We start from the raw sequence: 27,620 nt of genomic DNA, 5'->3' as shown, positions 1-27,620 counted from the left end.
AGTGCATGCAGCAGAGTTATTAACAAGAAATAAACAGTAAGATATAATTCAGAGATTGATAAAAAATATTTTCTACATTCTATCTTCAATATTTTTATAAACCTGACAATTAAAACCCCTTGCTGCTTCTGTGCTAAAAACCAACCTAACAAAACACCCAAAGGAACAAAAAAAAAACCCCCAAAACCACTGAAGGCTTCAGCTCCCCCCTCCATTTTTTTTTTCTTCAATTTGTTTCTGATTAAAATCTCCAGGGCTGGATACTCTTCATATATATATATACACACACATACTACCTCAATCAGCTCTGTGCCTATCACCAAGGATGCACAGAGTAGTACCGATACGAGAGGAGATTCAGGACCTTAATTTTCACTTGGGCTGGGATTACCTAAATTGCTGAAGAGACTGAGGCACCTACTCTTCCCGAAACTTTCCTACACCTGTTTCTACCCTCAGAAACACTCAGCCAGATATTTATGGGGAGAAACTGAATTTTTCAAATAGATGTTATTCTTCAATTCACAGCTTATTTAAATTAAAGTGAAAGAAGTATGGACTATGCATTTGAATTTCAGTGTTTTTCCTCATAAGTTTTGCAGTCAAGTTTGTGTTGTTTTTAACAGGATGCTTGGTAAGTACAGATGCTTACTGCATGCGTTTTAATAAATAAAACAGGATCTTGTTTCCTCTGGACTCCTTGCGGTGCCTCTAAAGTCCCAAAGACAGAATTACTAATTTTTTCCTGCTTTTTCAGTTTCAAAGTGTTGGCAATAATATGGGGACTGTGTTGCAGCCCAGAGAGCCATTTTTAAAGCATGAAATCACCCTCTGTGTCTGCTGTCTCTGAAATTACACAAAAAACTTTGCCCAGAAAGTTACAGACGATGCAGTCCAGAGCCACGCCAGGAATTATGGGAACAATCTGGATCATCAGTCATCAAGTATTCAGGTTTGTTCTCTGACCCTGTTTTACTTACCAGTATAAGCAGAGGAACAAGATCCTGCCCTGAAAACACTCACTGATATATATGATTTTACTCCTACAAATTGTGTGAGTATTGAAGTACATTGATGGCTACTGATACAAATTCAAACTTTTAGGTTTTGTTTTATCCATAGGCAGATACTCAGCTAAGCTAAGTGGACGTCTACACACACATACTCTAATTTAAATATATTTTCTCCCCAGAAATGTCACTTTGATAAATCTTTCTTTGCATGCCTACTTTTTCTTATCACTTTTTGATGAATTTACTCTTGTGCATTGTTTCTAGCCATCCAGTCAAAAGTATACACCTGCAAAAGGCTGTGCTGAGAGGCAGTCGCATGTTGTGATCCACAATCAAAGTAAGATAGGAAGCCAAATTATATTGCTATGACATCTGTCCATCCATCTGCTGTAGTTTCTGTAATCCACTAAAGCCAATCTACAGATTATACTGATGTTTTAACCTTACTGAAAATCAAGAATAATATCAAGAATACTTGCAACAGGATAAAAAGCACATGGATATAAAAAAATATTACTTTTAAGTGCACTGAAATGAAATAGAAATAAGTTGTGTTCCATGTTTTTTTGTGCATAGATAGGCTGACCAAAATTATTTCAGATACTGTATTGTACACAGTACATTCACATATGGATGTTAGTACTCCTCTTTTAGGGGAAATAGCATGAAAAAGAAATGACAGTACTAAAAAGTAGCTACATGCTTTTGTTTAGTGAAGATACCTTAAGTCACTTTAATATTAAAGTTAAATATTCCAGTGGCTAATCTCCAATATTTTATTCTAATGCTTTCTTTTCTTTGTGAAACTGCTATTGTTTGTTGACATGAACATGTTCCTACTTTATTTAAATTAGTTTGAACAATTATCATTGTGTTTCTTATATCACCAAATACAAAAGTTTATCGGTTACTGCACATAGGTAGTAGTTATAACGACTTTGTGTGGTAGGATGCCAACACATTGCTTTCAGAATCCCCAAAGCTACAATCTTATTAATGCGTGACCATTTGGGATACGAATATTACTGGAAAGAGATCTCCTTTCAGTGTAGTTTCCTCTGGAGAGGGAAACGCAAGAGCAGGAAATGATCCCATACTGTCTGAACTGCGACATATATTTCTGTTGGACAAGAACCAAATACCATTGCAGAGAAGCCAACACCACTACCATAGTACCACCATCCCATGAGGGGAATGCACTGGGAAAATCAAGCTCTGTACTGGAAGACAGTTGAAAATAAAGTACGGGAAATCAAAAAGACAAAGCTTTCTATATAAAATATTACCACCTATCAAATATATTTATAAGAAATTGCTGTGATGAAGCCTGCTTTTAAGTTCTTTGCAGATCTGCATATGTTTTTGTCTCTAACGCACATGTTTCCTAGCTCTCAAGCTGAAAAAAATGCAAATCCTATTTTTACTTCTGCCATATGTAATAGCAGAATTTTGCCACAGGGTGGTACACCAGACATGTTTAACTGAAGGCTTTTGTAATGCATCAGACAGCTCGGGTATGCCCTCTGCCAGCTTCGCTCCACCAGTAACGGAGCAATCTGGACATCTCAGAATAACTGGCCATGAGCCAAAGGCATATATATCCAAATAATAAGACAGAAAAACAGAAGAAACTGAGAATCTACTTGCAAACGCTAATAATATGATGGTATTAATTCTACATAAATGCACTTGTCTATTCACATACAACCTAAAAAAACATTAATCGGGTTTTTATTTTTAAAGAATACACTTTTGTTTTATCTTACTAACTAGAAAAATGAATCAAACTAGATGGAAAGGATTTACATTCCCAGCCAATAAACTTTCAGTTTAGATTTTGGCTTGAAGAGAAACCGTCCTGTGTCCATCGTGAGACAAAAAATACAGCTTCTGGCATTGAAACATATCCTATTCCAAGGAGAATAAACACCTAAAATATTAACTAAGCTTTTAAATTATTTTCCTACTTACATTAAAATCTTTTATTAGCTTACTCTGTAATTTTAAATAAATTACAGAGTTTTCTTCCTATAAACTAACCTCAACATCTGTCTTCCTTGCCACTATCCACCTTTTCAATTGAATAAATGGCGTTTGTCAACTTTACAATTACCTTTTCTAGGCAAGAGGAATACTTAGTGATTTAAGATAAGTAGAAACTGTTTCCTTGGGTACTAGGATCTTTAAAAAAAAAAAGTTAAGAAAGAAATATAGATTTCTACACCGATTCTTTTGCTTTGACTCATGGCTGAAGTTCTGGCCATGGATTTAAGTGATATTGTGGAACTCAAAAGTAAATTTAATTACACAGCGGTATTGAAATAAACAGGCAGAGAACAAGACCTCAGTTTGGAATTGGAATGTGATCATTTAGTAATGGAATAATAATTGAAATTAGTTTCACAAAGCTTTTCAGAAATCAGCGACATATGATGAGACACAAAAGGAGTTATTTTTTAAGAGACATTTAGCAGTACTGACTCTTTGTCATAGTCAACTAATACTTCTTCATGCATCTTCGAAACTCCCCTAAGATCTTTCCTCTAGAGTCACTTCTTTCAGTCAAGAGCAGGGCTCCATCTCACATCAAGTGAAATCAAGGATGCTTTTTCTGCCTCAAAACAGTTAATGATATTTTACCATTTTTAATCATTGTGCAGGATTCTATAAAATAGAAATGCAGCCATCTCATGGAACCTACCTCTTTCGCACGATCTGCCAAGGTACCCTGTACCAGAGCAATCACAAACATATCTGTTCCACCCATCCCTGCACACACCATTGTTTTTACAGGGGTTGCTAAGGCAAGGTTTTGCAGTTTCTCTTGAGCATGAGGGTTTTACTCCAGCTGTACTTTGAATTTCAGCCATCTGTCGAATATCTTTGCTTTGACCATCAATAAATAAATCTCTAATGCAGCCGACGTATCCATAATTGAGAAGTGCTGTCCACACCTCTGTTGGGAAGACGAGGCCTGCTTTATTTTCTGGTAAGCCTCCAAGATACAAGTCATCATCCAAGTCAAGGATTTCACTTTCCCCTGGTGCAGTATATGGTGTACGTAATGTGTTCACAGATATGGTCCCTGAAAAGAAAAGACAATAAAATGCATGATTTTCAAGACATTTCAAAGATTTTGGTACTGCTGTTTTACTCATTAATCTACATGCCACATTAGCTCCTGGCAAATATCTATAAATAAAATATAGGTATTCTATTTGTACAACTATACAATAATAGATGCACTTCATAATTTTAATTGCAATGTAGTACAAATACTGTCAGGAAGCGTAAGAACTTTTATGCACAATACTGCATGGTCACAATATAAAAAAAAAGTCAAAATCACCTTACCAGTCTTGTAGGGGTAGGGGGAATGCATTTCAGAGTTCTTTTCAGAAATATCCTGCTTGTGCAACAACAACAACAAAATCTCTTGGCTAACTGATATGTGCTTCAGAGCATTAAGGCTGAGGTTGCATTGATAGGTTGCAACCTGGGAGGCAAATCTGTGTCTTTGGTTTGGATCCAAACACACAGTATTTTAAAAGACTCTCACCACTTTCAGGGGGCTTTGGATAAGACCTTTTTCTTTAAGTGCAGAAGGAAAATACTCTCATCAGCTGCCAGATAGGCAATCATTAAGAAGATGGGACGTACTCCTAGAGGGAAAAATCAATGCCTCTGACACTTACCTCAGAATGCGTGCATGTTACAAAGAGAGGGAGAGAAGATGTATATAGAGACTCAGGAAATCAGAATTATATTTTCCACTTCAGTTTAAACAGTAAACAAACAAAATTAACCCTAAAATAAAGTTCTGTTTCTACAAAGTGTCTGAACAAAGAAACTGTAACCAACTCTAAAGATTCTCTTTATTGTACTTTTTAAAAGCAATGAGGTATCCAATTTTTACAATTTGAATAGGCGGAAACCCGAATTTAGTACATGGAGTCACAGAACATACTTATGTCAACCCAATTTAATTTTATTTACTAAGTAAAATCACTTGAAAAAAGAATCTTCATGTAGATCTTCACAGAAGTGACTCCTTACCATTCTATATGGATGCAAAAGCAAGCAAAATATAAATCAAAATATTATATAGGTCACCAGATTATTATAAATGTACCAGCCACATTATGCAACACTGTTATCCATTGGACACACTATTAAAAGTGTATTAATGGTAACAAGACACTAAAGAATCACATTTACCACAATGTATTTATCATACACTTATACATAAAACTAACACGATTCACTATTTCCACTGTCAGCATGACACAGATTCCAGAAGATAGCACTGATTATCAAAACCACTTGCACTGTGGTGGGAGTGGTGCATGAGAATAAAATTCAGAATTTTGAGGTGTCAGTTGAATAATCACACAGATGTAAATTGAACTTCCAGTCTTAACTGTAAGAAATAGGCATGTTAACCAAGATCCTTTTTCATTCAAACCTCCACCTGTTTAAAACTGATAAGACTATTATATTTTGCTAACCCTAAATATTTGTATTACTGCTCAGATTCTTGAAGCAAAACTTGGCACTCATATGGAAGACTTGCTATAGATTTGGCCTTAGGCATACAAGCATAAACATTTTGAGGTTCGATTTTATTAACCAGCTGCCTCAAACAAGGACACCTGTGAATGACCTGTTAAACCAAGATAGCTAACGTTTCTGAGAGCATCCTAGGTATCAAGAAGGACTGCTTAAAAGCAATAGATCATTTCTCCTTTAAAAAAAAAATAAAGATGTTGTAAATATAAGTCATACTTGTGCTCACAGTATTTCTTACTGCTATCGTTGCTTGCTCCCATCTGTTGCTGTACAGGCTAGTTTAGGACCAAATGCTTTAAACCTTTGTTCAGGCAGCACTTGCACCCACACAAGTTAACTCAGCTGCAGCCTGCAACCTCAAGCTCATGCATTTGCACAGAGCTGCTTTCTGCTGGACAAAGACATTTGTGTTTTCGAGCTATCCATGATACTAGAAGACATCTAGGGCTCCATTTCTATTAAAAAAAAATATATATATATATAAATTGACTAAGTCTTGATGGCTTTCAATGCACAGGAAAAGACAGGTAAATCTCAGCCAGTGTAGCTGTAACATTAACATGGTGTTCCACATGGAAGTTTTGCAAGCACAGAAGGCTGAGAAAGGTGAATGATAAAGGGAGCTGTAGATCACCACTACACTCTGGTGACTGTGAATTATAGCTAGGTGATAGATTGAAGCAGGAAAATGTTCTTCTCTATGTCATAAAGGATTACCCTGGAGAGACCTTAAGTATTATTTTGAATAGATAGCAACAGCTTCTTAAAGAAATGAACATTTCCCCCTTCCCGAGAAATGACACCACATAAAATACTCCCTGGGAGAAGCCCTCTGAAATCTTAGTGTAATCATACCATCTAATGACTATGGGTAGAAAAACATGAGAAGTAACAACTGTTGTGTGCATCTTTTTCATGTTTTGGAAGGCCATGGAACCCCTGTTATCCAGCTGGACTATCTCCAATTTACTGCTGGACATATCCATGACACTACAACTGACTGACATAGTGTATTACCCTTAATCAAACAACTGTAAGTTAGCTTTATTTAATCCTTTTTGTTGAGAGCTACACTAAGTCAAATAGCACCTGCAGAAGACTCAAAGCTTTAATAACTCACTGTGGCTCAGCAGTTATGTAGGAGCTTGACCAAAATATCACATAGCACACTGTCTAGAACAAGAACTATGGCTATAATACAAATAGGCTTTAGTCTAGCTAATAGCAGAAAACCCATGCCTGGGCACCAAGAGTTTCACGCTATCAGTTACCAAGTTATCCTAGTTTCTATCTGAACTTCTAACAGCATGTCCAGGCAGCCATACAACCATCACTGCTGTTGGTATCCAAATTACCTTTTATGTATCTCTGATAGGTAATGCAAACTTTACTCACTAATTGCTTTGTAAATGCAGGTGAAAAAAATCCAAGAAAAATAAGGGGGAATAAAAGACTTCCAAAATACATAAAAAATTATATATTTTTTTAAATATCCTAAAATAAAATGCAGAACTGAAGTTCATACAACATAAGCCTATGTAAAATAAATAACGCGTCTATAAACGCCTTTGGATTCACAGTGCATCCAGAGCTGTGACACAGAGGTAGAGTGTGCTGTTTCATCTGGCTGGGTTGGTTGTTGTTGGTTTTTTTTCTTGGGGGGGTGGTGGTGGTGTTTGTTTGGGTGTTGTTGGTTGTTTTGCAGGGGTTGGTGGGGTTTTGTTTTGTTTTTTGAGCCTGTCATCTTTCTTGAGGGAAAGTTTTCAGATTCTACTGAAACCATCTCAAGCTGGAGCTCACGACAATAGCAGATGCTACCACAGAATCCGGGGATAGTAATGCACACCCCCTTTGCTGAATTTCACTCCTACTTTCTCTGGGAATTGTAGGCGGATTAAAAGGAATTGTTCTGTCAAATCACCAGTGTGCTCCAATCTATTGGGATGTTTCTACTTACAAATGTGAAGAGACATCACCTTCTGGAGAAATGGGAAGAAGGGAAGCTAACGGAGCATACAAATGTCTTATGTGGCCAGCACAGTAAAAGGTTAATAATTTGCCCTGTAAAGCCAATATAACATCAACCTTTCTCACACCAGAATTATCAAGTTGGATAAGAAGGAAAAGAATGGGACACATCTCTTTTTACAAAATAACCTAAGGACAACAGAATATGATGAGGAAGCAGCAGATTCAGAAGAGCATTGCCCTCTCAACAGAAAGAGAAAACTATAATCATAAATTGTAACATCTCAGTTGTATCTTTGCATGTTACCTAGCATAACAGCACCCATAACCAGAGCAGCAGTTATACTTTTTTTGAAAGAGGAACACTGGGGCAATAATGTCTGCCAGAAAACAAGCAGCTTCCTTGCAAAGTTTTTTAATACTCAAAGTAGGAAATATTGTCTATATTTTTACCAGAAAAAGAAAGAAATGGGAAAAAGCTGATAGCGTTTGGTTTGTCCAGCCTGAAAAAAGAAAAAGGGGAAGACTGAAAGACAAGAAGGTGCGGGATGATTTATTTAGTCTGGGAATTCATGCTCTAACTTCAGACTCTAAAAACAGGTAGCATTTTTTATTTCCAGAAACTGGACATATATTTAAAGGTCCTATAATGACCTACAGGTGCTCTGATTCCACAGCATTTCACCCGAGAACAAAGTAAAATTTAAACCTTCAGAAACATCTTTATGTGTTGGAGGAACAGTTTGAGAAAAACTAATGAAATCATGATTTTCAGCAAGAATTATTAACTTAAAGGATAACTGCTTAGCGGGCAGCTCTTCAAAGGAAGAGCCAACAATGTAAGTAAACAACAACATACATATGAGCAAAATAGGAAATATATTGGGAGGTATAGAGAAGCCTATTGTACCTCTTTACTGAGCATTGGTAAGGTTTATCTTGAACTCTGAGAAAGCTGCAGATCAGCTGAGGAGACTACAGAAGATGGCAATAAAAATGGTCAATAGCTACGGAACATTACATATAAGGATAGAAAGCAGCTGCGGTTTCTTAGTCTATGAAGAAAACTGGAGACTAACATAACAGCATTCAAATCATAAAAAGTATAGAGCTATGACACGGGAAAAAAGCGTGGTGTATTTTATGCCTGCTGTGAACAAGGAAATTATGGACAAAATGGCTTGTTTTGTATACAGAAATACTCGGTTTATGAATGATTACATGGGGAGGCTGTACAGTGTCCCTTGCTGGAGGTAACTCAACAAACATCTGGCAAGACTGACACAAGTACACTGTCACTACTTTCATTGGAGGAATAAAATAGAGGACCTCTCAAGGACCCCATCTCAATTTTTCCAGGAGCTCATGAATAAATGAAAAACAGTAACAGGATCATGGGAAGAATTTTCCTTAAAATGCAATATAACCCCATTATCTCAAATACGTAAACTATTAATGTCTGCTGAAATAGAAACATGTAAATCTGGCAGTTCTTAAAAGGCTGGAAAGGTGGTGGAAGGAGTATATAGAAGTGTGCATGTAAAAAAAGAACCTGCAACAACAATGCATGTAATGGATATCAAGAAAGCACCACTTACAGTGAGATGCTGATTATAGTTAAGCTCTAATTACATACTCTAGAGATAATTTATCATATTTAAGCTGAAACTCTAACTTTAGTTCAAAATTTCAGTGACGACTTAGCCCTTAAATGCTACCTACCTATGAATACATTCTGATACGTTCTGTTTTACACTGTCATGCACAATTGGAAGTTGACAAGAAGAGTAAGTTACCTCTCCAATTTCACTGTGTAATGATAATTTCCAAAGGATGAATGGTGGTTTAGTCACAAAAGACTTGCAAGTTTATCCTTGAATACAGTAAACAGTTTAACAAAATTTTAAACAATACTTATGTCTAAGAAAACACTTATTAAACCTAACTCTACTGCATTACAAGAAACACTGTGAGCAAAGACCTTTAGAGTTGCTTCATGGTTTGTTTTGTTGTTTGGGTTTTTTTTAGTTGGGGTTTGTGTTGTTTTTTGGTTGTTTTTTTTTCCCCCCTAATTCTTTTACTGCAGAGTTGGCAGTACTGTTAAGAGCAGAACAGACAAACGTTTCCCTTAGGTATGAGTTAATGAGCCTCTCCAATCATATTCATTATCTCAGCAATTTACTTTTTCACAAGTCTGTGTATAAGAAACTAAGACATATTTCTAAACCTTCTCTCAATTCTGATCAGTTAAATATGAAGATTGTAACTACAGCTACTACAACTATACTGACCTCTATGCTTACCTTATGTGGCCTATTTAGTTGCTTTTTGTGCACGTGAAACACATTTGCTTGTTAAGAAACAGTGGAAAATCAGTGCAAGGTTTTCTAAATACACTTTAGATCTTGTGTGCTAAAGCATAATATAATAGCTGTGATGAGGACTGCGCCCACCACATACAGCCCGTGGCCAAGACAGGGAACATGTGAAGCAGCTGTGAAGCTACTGTCCTTCACAGGAATTCAGGATAACCATGAATACTGGAAGGGAACTCAGCTCAGGTGACAGGACACAGCAGTTGGTACCAGGTTATCTCCTCTGCTGTATACTTTGCAAAAAAGACAGACTGCTGGCGAACATGTGTTCCCTTTCCTCTGCTGCATACCTAGCAAGAAAGATGGACCAATGAAGAAGGTACGAAATCTTTCTTTACTTAACACTGGGAAATAGGGTCTCAGGAGTTTTTTCTCACCAAAGATCTGCTTTTTAGGTAAGGAAGCATTCAGAGTAGCTCTTACAGGCAGCAGGATGGATTCTAGGGTGAAAAACTTCTATAAGAATAATAGGTCAAAAGTTCCTTCAGTATCTCTTGCCTCTTCCTTGTATCTCCCAAATCTGAGGGGATCAGCCAGTGAATAGGGCCTGGATGAGTACAATTTAAAAATGTGCTCTCACTCCCGACATCACCCCCACCGCAGTCCCAGACGGGCAATGGCAAAGTCAGTAGTTTAGAGTGGATGCTCCCTGTGACTGAGAGTCAGGAAGAGAGCAAAGAATGAAAAATAAATCGAGGACTTGCTGATCCAGCTAATACAAAAGTCAAGGAAATTAGCAAAGCTCCTTGAGAAATGTCACAGCTTTCTATTATCTGAGGGAACCACTCTGCATTGAATTTGAACGCTAGGAGCAAAAGGTGGCAGGACACCAAACTTCACTTAAAAAAAAAAAAAAAAAAAAGACAGGTTATTTGAGCTACTTATTAACAGGAGAATCTCTTCCTTTATACTTGATAGGTTGGGAAGTGTTTTGTCAGCAGCAACAAAAAAGTCTCAGAAAAGCCCAATTTTTTTAATACAAGGTGTATTCATTCACTTATACAAAAATTCTGAAGGTAAGCAAGTGAAAAGTGTTCATACTCATATGATTTCCAGTATGTTTGGTTTTGGCTAGAGAAAATAAATGAAAAAGCTTCCTGGAATAGTAAAGTGGATTTTATTATTCATGGAAAAAAGCATAATAGACCAACATGCATAAATCATGAAGAAATAATCTAAACATAACACATTGGTACTTCCTGTTCCAATCAGAAGAAAATAGGAACGTACAGTTCATTGTTTATTGTAATTGTTAGACAGTCATTTTACTTGGGTAAATCTGACGGTCTAAATATTACTCAGCCAATATTCTCATTAAGAAAAATAACAGCATTGCCACTGTTATTGGTACTTCTCCTACTGTAAAGTATTATTGTGTGTATTAAAATCATAGAAAATCTTTGATGTCTGGTTCAGATTTCAGCTAAAAATTCAGTTCGTCACTCCGTACGCCTACATATTTACTAACTATTCCTGGTAATATTTCAACGTTTTAAGAAGGGCAAATAGGTACTATGGTCAGTTTTCAAGAGTGACAGGGTAAATAAAGTTCATCCATCTTGATCATAGGTGATTTATCAGCTGCATTAATTTTTCTTTTACATATATATTTGACTATTTATAATTCTACTTAAAAATAATACGCAGTCCTGATCACCAGGTGTGTATTCCTTCCTAAAATTAGTCTACATTCTTGCTGATGTCCATCAACAGTTTTAAAGCATTAAAGGAGTTTAGGGCATACTTTGTTTAATGGCACTTGTGAGCTACAGTTTTTGTGAAGCAATGAAAGTGCAGAACATATTTTCAAGTGTAAACAATTGCTATGCATTTATTTATTTTCTTTATAGTTGTGTTGACTTTGGATGCAGGAACAAACTTTGCTTTCAGTGGAGTCCCACAGGCATGATTATTACAGGATTTACTGCCCGATATGAATCACTGAAACAGCACTTAAGGAGGAAGCCTGAAATGAAGATTGTAGTATAAATAATATAACGGCTGGATATTCAATCACAACTGAGGATTTTGAGAAGTTGTGTGTTTTGTTGTTTGGGTTTTTTGTTTGGTTGGTTTGGTTTTTTTTTTTTAAACCTCAAGAAATGTAAATAAGCAACCGACACATTATACTCAGAAAAATCAAACCCTCTACAATTAGAATTTGAAGCTGCACAGCCCAGGAATCAAATCATTCTTTTTCATAATCCTAGGGCAGACTGATCAGTTGAATTTGGTGTGACTTTCAGCATGGATTTGACTGAAATCTTCAATTTAAACCTGCACCTAAGATTCACTTGATCTGAAATCTGATTTGTGGGTAGTAAAAAAGTAAGTCGTAAAACAATAACTTTTGGGGGTATGAAGTTTCAGAAAGAAATTATAAATGCTAGTCATGGAAAAGGAGTCACCAGAAGGAATAAAGTGGGGAAAACCACAAAATCCAAAAGAAGAGGAGTTTACATTTTTCAACACTCAATTTCAGAGTGTACATAAACTTCAGATTGGATACTGATATTAATCAGAAAACTCTCTGATATACTGAATTAGAGACTCAGTACATTTCCCCCTGCCCCCAAATCCTGGCATGAACTACAGGAAAGATACCATAGAATAGATTTGGCCTTGAATTAATGGATATTGATTATTTGCTGAAGTCAAGATATATACTCAAGATCAGATGCAGCTGAAACACAAGGACAGTTATAGTTTATGCTGTAACAGATTTCAGCAGCATTAGGAAAGAGTTTATGAATTCTTTATTTTTACCCTTTTCAGTGAGATCATTTGTCAAGAAAACTACTACAGAATACGAATCATACTGACAGCATACAGCAAGTCACTTATTTCCATTTCTGCTGATACGTGTTGGTAGCCATTCATTAGCATATCATTTAATTATGCTGAGATCTGCTGACATGATTGGAATTTCTGTGTTGTTTCTGTGGGCCAACTATCCTCTATGTTGGAGATTACTTTCGGTAATTCTTTTTTGCTTTATTTTTATTCTTTCTTGAAACTTCCCACTTCAGCTATTTGGTGTAAGCAAGCACAGAGAGAGATTACTGTTTGTTTTTGAAGTACACAGCACACTTACTTGCAAGATTAAGTACCTGATTATCCAATAAATGTTAATGTAAGATATTTTACTCTGAAAATCACTTTATTCTGGTACCTGACAATAATAACTTCTTATATTTCCCTTTTTTTTTTTTTTCAGATGATGCACAACTCTGATGGTGGCAACATAATACATACCCAGTATTCTCTCAGATGCAATGTGAAAAAACATACTGAATATTAAAAAAAGAAGCTTACCTGACCGTCCATCCCGTTGAAAATCCACATGGTACCATTCACCATCATTTACCTTCTTCTGCAAGGCTTTTATTTTTATAGTACCTGATCCCATGTCTAACAGCAGGTAGAGGTGGCCATCAAGCATCTCAATGGCAAAAAAGTCAACTTTCACCATCTGTGGGTGTTTGGCGTCTTTTTGATGCCTTGGTTTTCCATGACTGAAAAGAATCAAGCCATTTGGCTCAGTTGTACGAAAGTCAAATGATATCGAGCCTGTTTTCTTGGCATTCCACTTTGGCAAAGAGATGAAGGACTCTGGTGTTTCAAATGTGATTGGATCTAAGGTTGCAACATTCTCGCATTTAAATGCTACAACCCCATGAATCTTCATTTTAGGATCTCCTTGCTTGGCAAGTCGAGATAACTCCAACCTGACATCGTTATTTTTATAAACAACCTGCAAGCAAAGCAAAGAAGTTACTAAGAGGAACTTGACCATTTTAAGCAAACAGATATAATCCTGAATAGGCATATTATTTAAAGGACAATAATGATGTTATATGAATAAGATAATTTACATATACACAAAATTAAATAACTATTTTCATTGACTAATGATTTAATAACAGTTTTCATTAAACCAAAGTTGCTCTAAAAATATCCCTAGAGTCAATTCAAACAATCTGAAAGAATCTGCACATAATTTATACTATCAGTTGCAAATTAGCTTGCGTAGCCTTGATTGCTTAGAAGCCCTCTTTGCACAGCCATTCTGCTACGTTACAGAAGCATTAGAGTTCCTCTTTCTCTAAACCCTTTGTCACTGTCTTAACTCTTCTGTTCATGTACAGAAAATGTACCAAGGTCAGATACTTTGTAATTTAACATCTTTTCAATTTGTCCTTGGGGCTGAGGAATAGTAGCATCCAACGGTACTCATGAAGCTGTAAAATAGGGAAAATAGTATCATACAGCTCAAAACAGACAAAAACAGGACTATCTTTGAGCCCGTTCAATTGGACAAAAAATAAACCCACTTATGTATTTTCCATGACTGAAGATTTTTCTGATAAAAATGAAAGGCAATATTAGTTTTAAATCCAACTGACCTCCAGAGCAAATATTCTTGCTTCAAGTCACATATTTACTCTGCCCAGAGAAGCCTGTCCTGATATAACCAGTTCCCAGGGTTCTAGTCTTTATTAGTATATTCTAAAATTGCTGCTATTTCTGTGGTGTTCAGGATACAAGGACTGCTTAAATGAAACTCCCAATAGCAAAAGTGTGCACAAGTATTTTGTCATTTATTGAATAATTAAAAATATTGACATGCTCAAGCTAAAATACCACTGAAGGGCTGAATACGAATGCATGGTGACAGAAGCTAAAACCTTCTTCTCTCTTTCTAAAGTTAAGCCTACATTAGAAAGCAATTTGGAGCAAAAGCAACAGCTCAGCAAATCAAAGCACTTTGTGCTGAGGCTTCTTACTCTACAGATTCTATACCATTCAGGACTAGATCATGTCTGGCCCCTGATCCAGTGTTCCAACTACACAACGTAGTCTGAAGCTGTTCAGAGGAAAGTGCTTACTGAATACTTAGGGTAGAGCTTCTGGATTAATTTCCTCTGAAGCCTAGCTTGAACACAAATGAAACCCACTCTGCAAAATGAACTGACACACAGTAAGTGGAAGAGACAGGGTATGCAGTGCAGAACTGTGCTACTGTTAGAAATCAAAACACTAGCAGACACATAATCTAAGATGGCATACCCCACAAGTGGTAGCTACTATTGAAAAATGGTGTTTAAAGATAACAGAATGCTAAAGAAATGATTGATAGATTGACAAATTTTTACTGTAAGAATTGTTTTCTTTCAAATTACATCATTATCCACCCAGCAAATTTCATCATAAGCCATGGCAGAATTATTCTACTACATTAAAAACGTGTCCTAAAAGCTAATAAATAAGCCTATTTCTCCATTTTATTTCAGAGTTCAGTACAAATACTGCTGTTCCCACTGGAGCTGTGTCTCCAAAGACAACAAATAAACCTTACTGTGGATTCCTGACGCAGAAACGATACTCTGCCAGAAAAAGGCAGGGAACACGTGTTGCCTTCTTATAAGTGAAGACATCAGAAGTGACTAGAATCGGACTAACCTGTAATCTTAGAGAATAAGGATCCATATTTGCATTTATCAAATACTTCTGTAACACCTCTGAGACTGCAGATTACGTGAAGGAACTTGGAAGAGTACTGGAGAATAAGCACATGGACTGGGGTGACTGTCTTTAGAGTGAAGAAAGCCAAAAGGCAGAAAAACGCAGCAAGAAGTCAGTAGCCTGGCAGGCAATATTACTTGGAGATATCTGGCCTCATGAAACATTGGTCACTTTCTATGGCAAGAGGGATTTTGGATAGCTTCCACCTCATTTGAAGGAGTTAAGGGGGCAACCTTTCTAGAATAGACTGAAAAGCATTAAACAGAGACTAGAGGATATGATAAAAAAAGGAACAAATGGGCTCTTATTAGAATTAAATCATGCTGTTGACAATGAAAGTAATTAAGGCAACAAAGAACATGAGGAGAAAATATTCTTTAATTGCCTGCTGAACAAAGGTAGGTACCAGGACAATACAAATAAATGTACAAAGAGAATTTCTCGTTTATGGACAAATTCAAATTGTCTGATATTAACGAAAGCTGGTTGACTGAATAATAAAATTAGTAGTTAATAGCTATCTCAGAAAAACTGAGCAGACAAAAGGAGACCTACGTTTTCCTTGATGTCTAAAACAGCTCTATAGGCTTTGAAGTCATTTGCCAACTCAGAAACAATAATTTTTAATAAATACAGTTCAAGGACCTGATGGACAAAGTGCAAACAGCAATACTGGCAATAGTTTTCTCGATAACTCATCACCAGCTCTTTAAATAGCTTAACAGATAACATATGAAGGAAAAATTGCTACAGCACTTTCATAAGAGCGGCAAATGCTGGGAATTCTATGCCACTAATATTAAAATGTTATTGGAATCCCTGAATATTGCATATGACAATTTCTTACTTCCATCTTCCACAATTAAATCTTTGTAGTTACTGAGATGTGAATGATTGCATCTTACTACATTCATTGTGTGGAAACAAAAATACAGTCTATATCTATGTTTTAGAGTGTTTATGTTCTAAGTTTTAGGATGTTTCTATTCTTTTAATCTTATGAAATTGAAAATTTGGAACTGAATTATCATGGATAATTAGTATTAAAACAGGAATATATGAACCATAACCGAAAACCATAATTGAAAAGAACTGTAGACTATTAACTGAACACAGCTGGTGTTTGGAAGACCATTTCCCGGTGTTATGCTGAGATTCTTACCCCTCTCCCTAACCATGAAAGATGTACTCAGCCATCAGTGAAGCACAGCAAAAAGGGAAAAAGCAGTATGCACACAAAAAGTAGTAGTCATTAAATTTTGGGGAAAAAAACTGAACAGGAAGGAATAATTCTGAGACTAATATCTGCTTTATAACACTTGGAGGTATATGCTTCAGAATCGATAGCCTCTAGAGTACAAATAATTTACTCATTATTTTCCAAAGATTCTGCCTTCTAATTTTTTTTTTTTTTCCCTTCTGGGTACATAAGGACAAACATGCTTTTAGTAGGGCTTATATTATCCACTGCTATTTCCATCTAAGACACCCAACATATTGTTCTTTAACGTTAACTTGATACATTCTCCCTCCAACAGAGACACGGATCCGAAATTAGTCAAGTGAAGGTAATTTGCAACGGAGAAATATTTGAATCACATTCCCAACATACCAGTCAGTATCCTTGCATCGCTATGTGCTTTCCTAGCATCTATTGGGCTGGCCCTGTTAATAACTTGATTGCTCTCGCACTCTCATACCTGAGCAACAATAATAAAATTTTCCTGCACATGGAACTGCAGCCCTCAGGGAATTGTCTCATGCTATGAAGAGCACCTTGAATTTGTCTCCTATTCACTGTATTCTTTCCTCTTAATATTAAGTAAGGTTGAAGACCTCAGTCTTTAAAACATATAATTACCTCATTCTTGGAAACTGCAAAAGGTCACCTAAACTCCCAAGAAAAAAGGAGCAGTTAGCAATTCCCTGCATAACTTGCAACTGAGCTATCCAAAGTAAGGTATAAATTTGTTTTCCAGGAGAGAAGGGGCAGACCTATATGTAATTTTACAGTCAAGATATGAGCTCCCTTTACTACCATCTAGGCCAACCACATGCCAGGTAACTTACAATATCATAGTGCTGAGTCTTAACAAATAAGTCCAGCTAAGAGACAGCAAATATTAACTTAAGCTCAGCACTCTCTTTAAAGTGGTCTGCGGTCATCTTGGAGCACAAACAAAATTAATTCATGCTTCCCAAAGATATATCATGTATATAATTTATCGCAAGCCAAGGCCCTAGTCTGCAATGAACTCTAGAAATGTATTAAGAATTCACTACAGAACTTGCCAGTCGTCATGGCAGGTGCCTTCAACAACAAAAAAATGTAGCAGAGAAGCCAATGAAAATATATGAATATATTAGCAATGTATAAACATATGAATGACTTTGAGAAAAGGTGAAGGAGAGACAAGGAATTTCCTGTTGATATGAGAGATGTATCCTAAATATACAACAGTTCAAATATCAGAGTCAATATAACAAACATCAACAAAACCCTACCAGTTCTTTCTACTGACCCTATCCCATAAAATTTAAAACCATGAAAGATATGAAAGGATCTAGATTTCAAGACCATTTTCAGTTCAAAGTGCAGCCCTTTCCACATTAAAGATTCCTTTTTGTATTTCGTACATCAAATACTATGTGTAAAGAAATGGCATGACTCTTAAATATTTCAGAATACTGACCAACTCTGCTAGCTATAGCCTTTCAATCGCTGTGATTAAAAGCCTTTAAATGACTATGAAGCATTTCTTTCAAATTACTTTATATTATTAAAACCAAATATGATCCGTAAGGAGCTAACCACATCACTTAATTTGCAGCATCTAGGTTTCCTTGAGAATCAAAGAGAAACCAGGAGTTCAGAGCACCTACATTATGATAGAGCTCTGAAGAGCTTATCTATTTACTTAATAAGGAGGTGAGGAAGAAATATTTTTCTAAATGCAATTTAAATGAATGGATGAATCCAGTCTCTAAATCTGTTGAAAAAATGAATCATATAAATCTTTATGCTACCATAAAGCAGTATTTTCGTATTTTCATATTTTCCTGAAACCTGGATCACATAGTGCAAACAATGGCGTTTAATACTCTAAAATGGAGACTAGTATCATCCAAAATGGCTCAGGTAGGTGCTGCTAACCTACAATTTCATGCTGCACAGGGAAGTCAGCGGGAGACAACTTACTGATGTCAAAAACTGTAGCAATAGGACTTACAGTAAGTGAAGCCTGAGGCAATTTTATCAGCCTGCTTTAAGAGCCACTAGAATTTCCGTGCTCATTGAGAACTACCCGGTGCATACAGCATCACATTCCCCAGAAATCCAAAGGCAAAACTGACCATTGAGAGTTATCATGTATTATTTTTAGTATTTGCTGAATTGCTGAATGGTTTTGAACTAATCCATGAATGTCAGCTTCTCACAGGAGGCTTGTCATTTTGCTAATATGCCTCAATTTATTTCCAAGCTCCAAAATGAATATATCAAGGAACACAATAAACTACAGACTATTTATGCAAAATTTAAGGAGCCCCAGTTCAAATGTTTGCAATGGGGTGTATTTTTGAACTCCATGTGAAAGCACACACTATGAATGACAACAGCTATTCAAGCCTCTATGATTACTCAGCTTTATAAAACAGCGTCGTTTTCTGAATACAGAGAAGAAATTAGCAGGTATAATGAAATCTCCAATGAAACTATTTATTTATCCTCAGATGAAATGGTTTTAATTTTCCTGGGGGGGGTCTTTGCATGTGTGGTGGGGCATTTAGAAAGGGGGTCATTTTGAGCACCAAAACAAAAAACGAGTATCTATAGAGTCCTACTGAGGGGGAGGTAAGCCTCAGGACAACAGGACAGGGTACCATGGTATAGATACATAAACACCTGGAGAAAACAATAGCACATGTATTTTGCTGCATTATTTTAAATCAATTAATATGGTCTGGGAAACTGCTTCACAACTTTCAGCTCAAAAAAAGGCTTGACTTAATAAAAAAAAAAAAAAAAAATTAAAAAAAAGCACGTCCTAACTACTGTGCCACAGATTCCATGGAATATATATCTGGGAACTTCACATTCTCCTGCCTCTTCTTCCTGTCCACTCTGAGCATCCAAAACCGTGGAGTGGAAACAGAGCGCACTCAACCCTCCATACACTCTACTAAAATTAGACTTGGCTCTTCCACAGTGACAGAAGAGGAAAGAGACCCACATGAAAGGCTCTCAATTGTCCAAGTCCAAAGCAGTACCGAACACTGCTCAAGTCATCCAATAGGAGAAAAAAGAATCTGAATGATTGAAAATGTAAAATGCCTATATTAGGCCTGCTCCCTCTCAGGGGTGGCTTTTGAAGAATATGAAATGGACTTTTTCAAGGCTAACGTATTGTTCGTATAGCATGACCAAATACTTTGTTCTACTGTTTATAGCTTCAGATATAACAAATATATTTTAAAATCAGACATACTCTCTACAGACTACTTTGTCCTACTAGGTAGAAAGAAAAGAATCATTAGAATAATTCTTCCTATTAGAAGCCAGGACCATTAATCCAGGATTTAACCTGCATCTGAATGCCTCACAGAGAACTTAACTTTTCTTTGCTTCTCTGTAAAATGGATACACCATTTCCTCACAGGGTAGAAACTTGTCTGAAGACTGCAGTTTGCATTACCAGCATCAGATCTAGAGGAGCTTTGTCCAAAGTCAGTCATATTTACACACACATTTCCTATAGGGTGTCATCAACCCCCTCCCTCGTTTTCTTTTTAAGGAAGATGGAAGCCACTATGACAAAAAGAGTATGATATTCCAACTTTCTAGTATGCAACTACAGAGTACAGAGCACATTGGCCATTCAAATAGAAAAATAAAATGTACCCAATCTGGTCAAGAGCTACACTCAATAAGAGCTGGGCTTGAACAATCCATGTCTCAAGGTAAACATAAAAGTATAATATATTATGCCATGATAATACACTCGGCTAGTGCTTTAATGCCACACTGAACGGCTAACTAGAGGCAATAAATTTGTGATGTTTATTGTTTCTGTAACTAAGCAACATGAACATTTTCTGCACTCATCTTTCTTAACATTACAGGATACATTGCACATCAGACGTTTTTAAAACTTCTATTCACAGAAAACAGACATACTTAATGCACAGAAATATATGTTCTATTTAAATGCTTATTATCACATCCCTGCAAATTCTAGGAAAGCAAATGGGTACCAAAAAAAGGGTAAAAAAATTAGCATAATTATGTGGAATTCCACTACGAATTCAATAGCCCATCTGAAGGTCCACTGTAGGCTGAAAACCATCACTGTCCTACCCCCAAACAATGATGTTAAAAGAATGCCAAAAAAAAAAAAAAAAGGAACAACAAATAGCTCACAATTTGGTACAGGGAAGATACCTTAATTACTCTAACGCAATAAAAAGAGTTGGTAATGATTACATACAGTTCTAGAAACTAATACAGTACTAACAAAATCATAGTAAAAATTATAGGTATATTGTGAATGTTACGGGGCACTGTTCTAAGAAACGTCTTACTTGCTTTTCTTTAGATTCACTATGCAGTACTGGGAAAGTCACCTCGGTTTCGTGCATTAGTCACCTATTTGCAGAATTAATACAGTTGTTATAGCTGACCTAGGCAAACTGGTCTCTTCTGCTGGAGTTTCGAATGCTGGTCTCTGAATTGTTTGTTTGTTTCTTTTCTCTCCCACTTAGACTGCCTGAATAGACACATCTAAAGAGGACGCCAGAGAATGCCTTTTTATGTTCTAGGTTACTGGCATATCATTTAACATGTTATATTAGCAGAAGTTAGAAAAAAATCAACTTTTTCTTTTTTTAATGACATTGATAATGGGATTATTATGTTTTTCACCCTGCTGTGGACACAAGTCTTTTGAAGATCTTTTTTCCTCTCTTCAATAGACTATTTTGTTATTCTTTGTATGTCCTGCTGTCAGCTGCCAGACTGCTAAATGTTTCTGGCTGTGGTTGCTATGCTTTCTGTTTTTAAGAAATGGGTTCAAGTTTTCTCCCCCCTGCCCCGCCACCCCTCTCTCTTTTTTTTTTTTTTTTTTTTAACTTCCCATGGCAAAGACACATAGAAATTTCTTGGCAACATCTAAATTGCAGAACTTAGGAACAAATTGGTTCCACAGAAGCTCAATCAGCTCCCAAGTAGGAATAAAGCCTTTACCAAGACATAAATCACGAAACAAAACCAAGAGAAATTAGAATCACCAAAAGGAAAATAAAATCTATTATTTGAGGCAAAAGCAGCTTTGAATGAATATATTATATAAAGTCTAAGGAAGAAAACAAATGACATGGTACCTCCTATGACTGTTTGGGAAAAGAAAAGGCTACAGGATACTCAGCTGTTGTGCTGGATTTCAGTTTTTTCCTCCCCTTTCTTTCACAGTGCAGCAAGAGTTACCAAAGACTAATTCTGCAGAAAAGTCAGAAACATGCTGTTTTTCCTCTTTCCCCATTAACCATTCCTGCCCAAGATCCAGCACAGGAACTCTTTAGGGACTGCAAGAAAGAGGCACTGTAAAGCAGAATGCAGTAATTACTATTGTAGGGTTCAAGCCTCATTTCTTTAGCATAACATTCATTATATGCTAGATTTTTTTCAATCTTTACCACCTAAAGCTTTAAATCTAGGGTCAGAAAATTAAGAAACAAATTATGGGAAAAGGCAAAAATAATGTAAAAATGAATGTTCTAAGGACCATCTCAACTCAAGTGCATCTGAAAGAAATGTGCCAGATGTACTTAAAAATTGAGCTACCTTTAATTAGTGTAGGAGTTGTATGGGGAAAAAAATGGAAGTGGTCACAAAAAGAGAAAAAGAATGAAACTCAAATTAAAGAGAAAAGCTAAAATGGACCCAACACAGAATCCAAGTTTGGGAGGTCAGTGATCTGAAGACAAACTAACAAAAACTTGCTAAAAAAACCCAATCACCAATACATGTAACCCTGAATGTCTACAAATATTTTAACAAATCTTTTTTTTCCATATTAAACACATTTGAAAACATATATAAAAAACAACTGTAGGCTGCAGAACATCAATTCTGCATATCCTTTGGTGAAATGAGGGGGATTTATTCCACCCCTCACTAGCTTTCCTTCCTTCCTTCCTTCAGCCTCTCCCATCAGTATATCAGTAGCTGCCAACTTACGGCTCTTAGCCTTATTACTTCTCCAGAATAATAAATACCTGACTGGCTTTTTCTTTCCCTTCTCTCCCACTTGTGTAGGTTACTCTCGCATCTAGCTGAATAGCTAGCTCTTGGCTGTGGGTGTTTCTGGCTGCTTTCTGTTTTGGACTCATCTGCTCCATTTCCTGATTCCTGGTTTGAAAGAACCTTCTGTTCCACTGAGGGGAAAATAGCCCTCTAATCCCAGGCTGAAATGCCATGCCTGGTGTATGAATTTACAGCCAGCCTCCATATAGATAGCATCCTTCCCTTTCAGCTCTGTTAGCTGACTATCTGTTCAGTGAAGTTGGCTACTTGTTGGCAAGCTATAGAAACTTTCCTTCTCCCGTTCTGGGAGCCAGCACAGTACCTAGCTAGGTTGGCAGCTCTCTGATTTCAGTTTGTGATATTAATGTAGTGACAGTTTATACAGTTGTTGGCTAAATTCTGCCCTACCGTGATACATAGTCTCAAAAAAAAAAAAAAAAAAAAAAAAAATCAAATTCCCACCCACTAACTACACTGCTAGCTTTCCTTTTGCTGGTGGAATGACTGACACATTCCTGGAAGACATCCAAGAAAATTCTTCCCTACCTTCTACCTGCAATTTCTCATGAATCCTTATAATCCTTTTAACATATCCTTTTTGTTTTCCAGTACCGCAACTTCAGGAATGGTTCACATCAGTGTTTTGAAACAGTCTTTGCCTTCTCAGATACCCATGACAATTGGAAGCTAAGTTTGCTGTAGTACTTCTGCATGCAAAGTTATTACTGTAATTCCAACACAAGGTACACGGTATCAAGCTGCCACGTTTTTCAGAGGCAGCTTTTCCTTCACCATCTCTCAATGAGATAGAGAGGTACACCTCAAGGCTGCTGGGCAGTGCGTTCCTTTGCACTCCGTTCTGTGCTTACATTCCTTTTCTAAACAACCTGTATTTCCTGAAATGACAGATAAAAAACAGTACTTGCACAGAGAAGTAAGAGCAAAAGTGGGGCTTTTCCACCTCAAACACTGATTTGTGTAGTGCACAATGTGTGTGGCTAAAAGCAATTTATAAATTTTCAAGAAAAGAATTAATTCATGGGATATTTCTAAGGCATCTCTTTTGTATTTAAGGCATCTTTAACCACAGCCTACCTATGGGCCATTTTTATGTTACTAAACTTTACTGAGGTTAAAGCTGTCCTCCAAACTAAACTTGCTGAACTAATCCAAATTAATTATCATCATTATAATGAGAAGGAGCAGGGATGTATTATTTGGCTTTCAAGATGTGGCATCTCATAGTGAAAGAATGAAGCAGAGCATGCATACTTAAGTACGGTGTTTAAAGGGTCTGATTCTGCTGGATGACCTTCAAGCCTAAGACTTTGGTGTCAGCTTAGTGCTAAAGGAATGTCAGATAATAAAATCCTCTTTTGGTTCTGTACTAAGAGGTCCTCAGCCTCAAGCAAAATCAATTCTTTTGACAGATAATCAGTAGAAACATACAATACTACAACAAACTTTTTCTAATAACATTCAAGAAAAGCAGCTTGCCATATAAAATGAACTACAAACAAGTACCTGTACACAAGCTATTACTGGTTATTGTAATCTAATGCATATGCAAACTTTTAAAAGTGTACTGTTCTGCAAATATTAGAGGTTTCCTACAATATTTTTGCTTACGTGTGTCTGTCACAATAAATACACCTCGCAATGTTTATTTGGAAAACAGTTATGAAGAGTACTAAATCTTAGTAAAGGGTAGACAGCGCAATTAAGCATTTCTCACTTCCTCATGCCATTGCGTACATCAATTGAATGTCTCAGCAATGTTCTGACATTTGTTTTCACCTTTAAATGTTTTAGGGTTTGTGGTTTTTTTTTTTCATTTCAAATAAACACTTCAACTTGAAGCTACCTTTTATATCAAGCATATTTGAAATGTTTTGAAAAATTACTTCAGAAAAGTGAGGGGAAAATAAGCTTTTCCTCAGGCAAAAGTGTCAGGCAAAAATGATTTTCTGACTATTGTTGCTAAAATACTTTATTGGCACTACATGTATGGTGTGCTGAATTATGTATAAATAAAAAAATCATAAAGGGTATACATGAAACCTAAAGAATGAATTTAGGCAGCCACATCCATACTACTAACTATTGCTTGTGTTCACCTCAGTACAACTCCGTTCAAAAAACCAAAACAAGATTATGCAGACTTGTAGCATGCATTTTCTTTGGGAAAGTTTGCCAAAATTATTTTCAAGATTCTGCTCTCTGTAGTGGGGCCTTAGTCCCACTGAAGCCACTATTTACTGGTTAAAGACTGTGAGAAAGCCTACTATGCAAAGACTGATTCAGAATTAAGTATCAAGCTGGTGATGGTGTCTAATAAAAACTTTAATTCATTAGATGATAACACATAAGAAGGTAAAACTCAATGTGGTATGAGCCTCATGATTACTGTAGTCCACAAAGAAGAAAAGCACTTGCCTTTCTGCAGAAAATGAATTCAGAAGAGTCTCATTCTGATTAAAAAGCAGATTTGAAGACAATATTTAGTAAGCAGAAAAAAATACTGTGAAAAAATATCTATGTAAGGTATTAGTTTTAATATGTACCAATAAACAATACCAGGGCATGTGAACAAATCCTACTGTGCGTACCCACGTGATGCCAGCAGAAAACAAACGGGCACACGCTTTCAGAAAATGTAATGTTAATAATTTACTCTTGCAGAACCTGACCTGCTCATGCTATTTTCATTTATATTTACTTACATTCTGTAAAGGGTTCTTTATGTGTTACCAGGTGGACATCCACCACTGATAAATGACAGAAATGACTGCTTTACAAAACATGAACATCCCCCCCAGCATCTCCTGAAAGTTTCAACTTAAAAAGAAAAGGAGAATTTTCAAAGCAGGAGCTCTGGGTTTTTTTGTGCCACTTTGTTTTTTAGAACCTTTCAGGGCTGCTACCTGTATGTACAAGTGACAGATTTAGTTCTCAAGCAAAAAAAAGGGGATAGCATTCAAAGAGTGCATGGGGATATTCAGTATGCACGAACATCCATACAAGACTTTGACCCAGCGCTCAAGTATTCTCTTGAAAATATGGCCCTCCAACTAGAATCCAGCCAGATTTCTTTAAGAAAAGCAAATGACTGAAAGGATGCACATAACAATACTATGTATTTTTTTAAATTCTCAGAAAAAAAGTTAAAAATTTAAAAGAAGTTCTAGATTAATCAGATTAAAACTGTTTCCAAATTGAGCTGTAAGAAAATTGTTTAAAAAGCTGTTCCCTTTCTTTCTAGTGAATTGTTTCATTTCTGATTCAAACTTTAAGCTTTCTTTCAAACAGTGCAAGAACATTTAAAAACAAATCAGTACAATTTAAGACGATGAGAGTTCTAAATTGAAAATTTTAAAATGTCATCTTTTCCTCTTGAAGTCCATTTTGACACAAACAACGTAGCTGACCTTAGAAAAAGCAAAAGTTATAACCAGTTACCCACTGAAGGATATTTTTTTACATTCCTCCATCTTTGACCTCTCAGCACAGGCCCCTAGCCGAGTATGGCAACATGCTTTCAAAAGACAAGCTTGGAAACTAAAATTCTTAGCCACCCTTGCTATTAATAATCATTGACTCAACAGATACGGTGGTCTCATGGTATGATTTTTGCTGTAAGTCAAGGTATTTCTAAATCTGTCTCACAGGACTGACAAACTTGACAACTTTTATGCTTCCTAACAACTTCCTCCAAGCTTCTAAGAAAAGGGAGGATGGCATACTGATTAATGTGATTTATTTAAACTTGGAGTATCTGTTCTTAACCATTACGTAGCTAAAGTTTGCCATTTACTTCATACCTGAATAAGGGATTGCAAAACACTATCTTTTTCAACTGCATAACTGGCACCACAAATTACATCATAGGTTACTACTGCTAAACTGGGACCAATTCACAAAACATTTTAATGTACCAAGTTTTTTGGTTTCTTTCCCTCCCCCCGCCCCTTGGTTTTTGTTTGTGGTTTTTTTTTGGTTTGGGGGGTTTTTTGGTTAGGGAAAAGTAACAAAAAATGTGCTCCTGCTCATCTCTGGTATAGTTCTTTAGCTGAAGTAACACTGATCAGAACTTTTCTTACCAGTTTCAGTATACCAGCATTTCAATTCTTGAAATTGATAAGAATGGAATCCCCAAACACGGATACAACAGAAGTATTTCTACAAACCTTTAAGGTGTCAGATATGTTAATCATTTCATTTGCATGTTCACAGGTGAGCCAAAATACTTAGGCTTTTACCCATACAAGTCACCTCACTGAACTTTCAATATCCTTTAAAGCTCTTTGCGCTCTTCATAGGCATAACCTTATTATTTGCAACTTTGAAGATATGAGCTGTACACGTAACTAAAAAAGAAAACCCCAAATTTGTACAGGCTACAATTCTTACAACCAATAAAGAGAGGTCTCAATTGATATCAACATAAGCATTTTTTTTTTAGACTAGATGCATATCTAGTGCTGCAAATACCTGAAAAACTGACTATGGACTTTTGAATGAAAGAATATGCCCATCTGAACATACTAGAATACTAAGATATTTATAAAATCAACTTAGCAACTGTTTTGTGGTTTGGTTTTGGTTTTTTTTAAACCCTTTTGATAGCTTCCCAATGTGTTAAATGTATATTAAACATTTTTTATGAAAAACTGGGGAAAATATCAATCTAACCTTCATCTAAACATCTTGAAACAATTGTGAAAACATCAAAGTATAGCTGTATTTTTAGTTTGACAATTAAATGATACCAGGAGTGGCTTAATAAGGACATACAGATTTTTATACTTTTACAAGTCTTCGTTAAAATGTTTTAAAGCATATATTTAATCATTACCATCTGAAAAATAA

At 36.2% G+C, this 27,620-nt stretch overlaps 1 protein-coding gene across 28 annotated transcripts in view; it reads right to left on the bottom strand.

Annotated features, from left to right (window-relative positions):
- The window catches only part of NRXN1 (neurexin 1), a 724,516-nt gene that overhangs the window by 412,939 nt on the left and 283,957 nt on the right, over positions 1-27,620 (bottom strand). For all 28 annotated transcript variants that reach the window (XM_030035075.2, XM_030035076.2, XM_030035093.2 and 25 more), the window contains 2 exons: positions 13,241-13,679; positions 3,715-4,098 (listed from right to left, as the gene is read on the bottom strand). In XM_030035075.2, the coding sequence (XP_029890935.1) occupies positions 3,715-4,098; positions 13,241-13,679 (823 nt within the window). The remainder of the gene's footprint in view (positions 1-3,714; positions 4,099-13,240; positions 13,680-27,620) is intronic.

The sequence above is a fragment of the Aquila chrysaetos genome, chromosome 13 (genome assembly GCF_900496995.4).
Source record: "Aquila chrysaetos chrysaetos chromosome 13, bAquChr1.4, whole genome shotgun sequence".
NCBI lineage: Eukaryota > Metazoa > Chordata > Aves > Accipitriformes > Accipitridae > Aquila > Aquila chrysaetos.
Note: the sequence above shows the minus strand (reverse complement) of the source record. Positions and strands in the feature narration are given on the sequence as shown.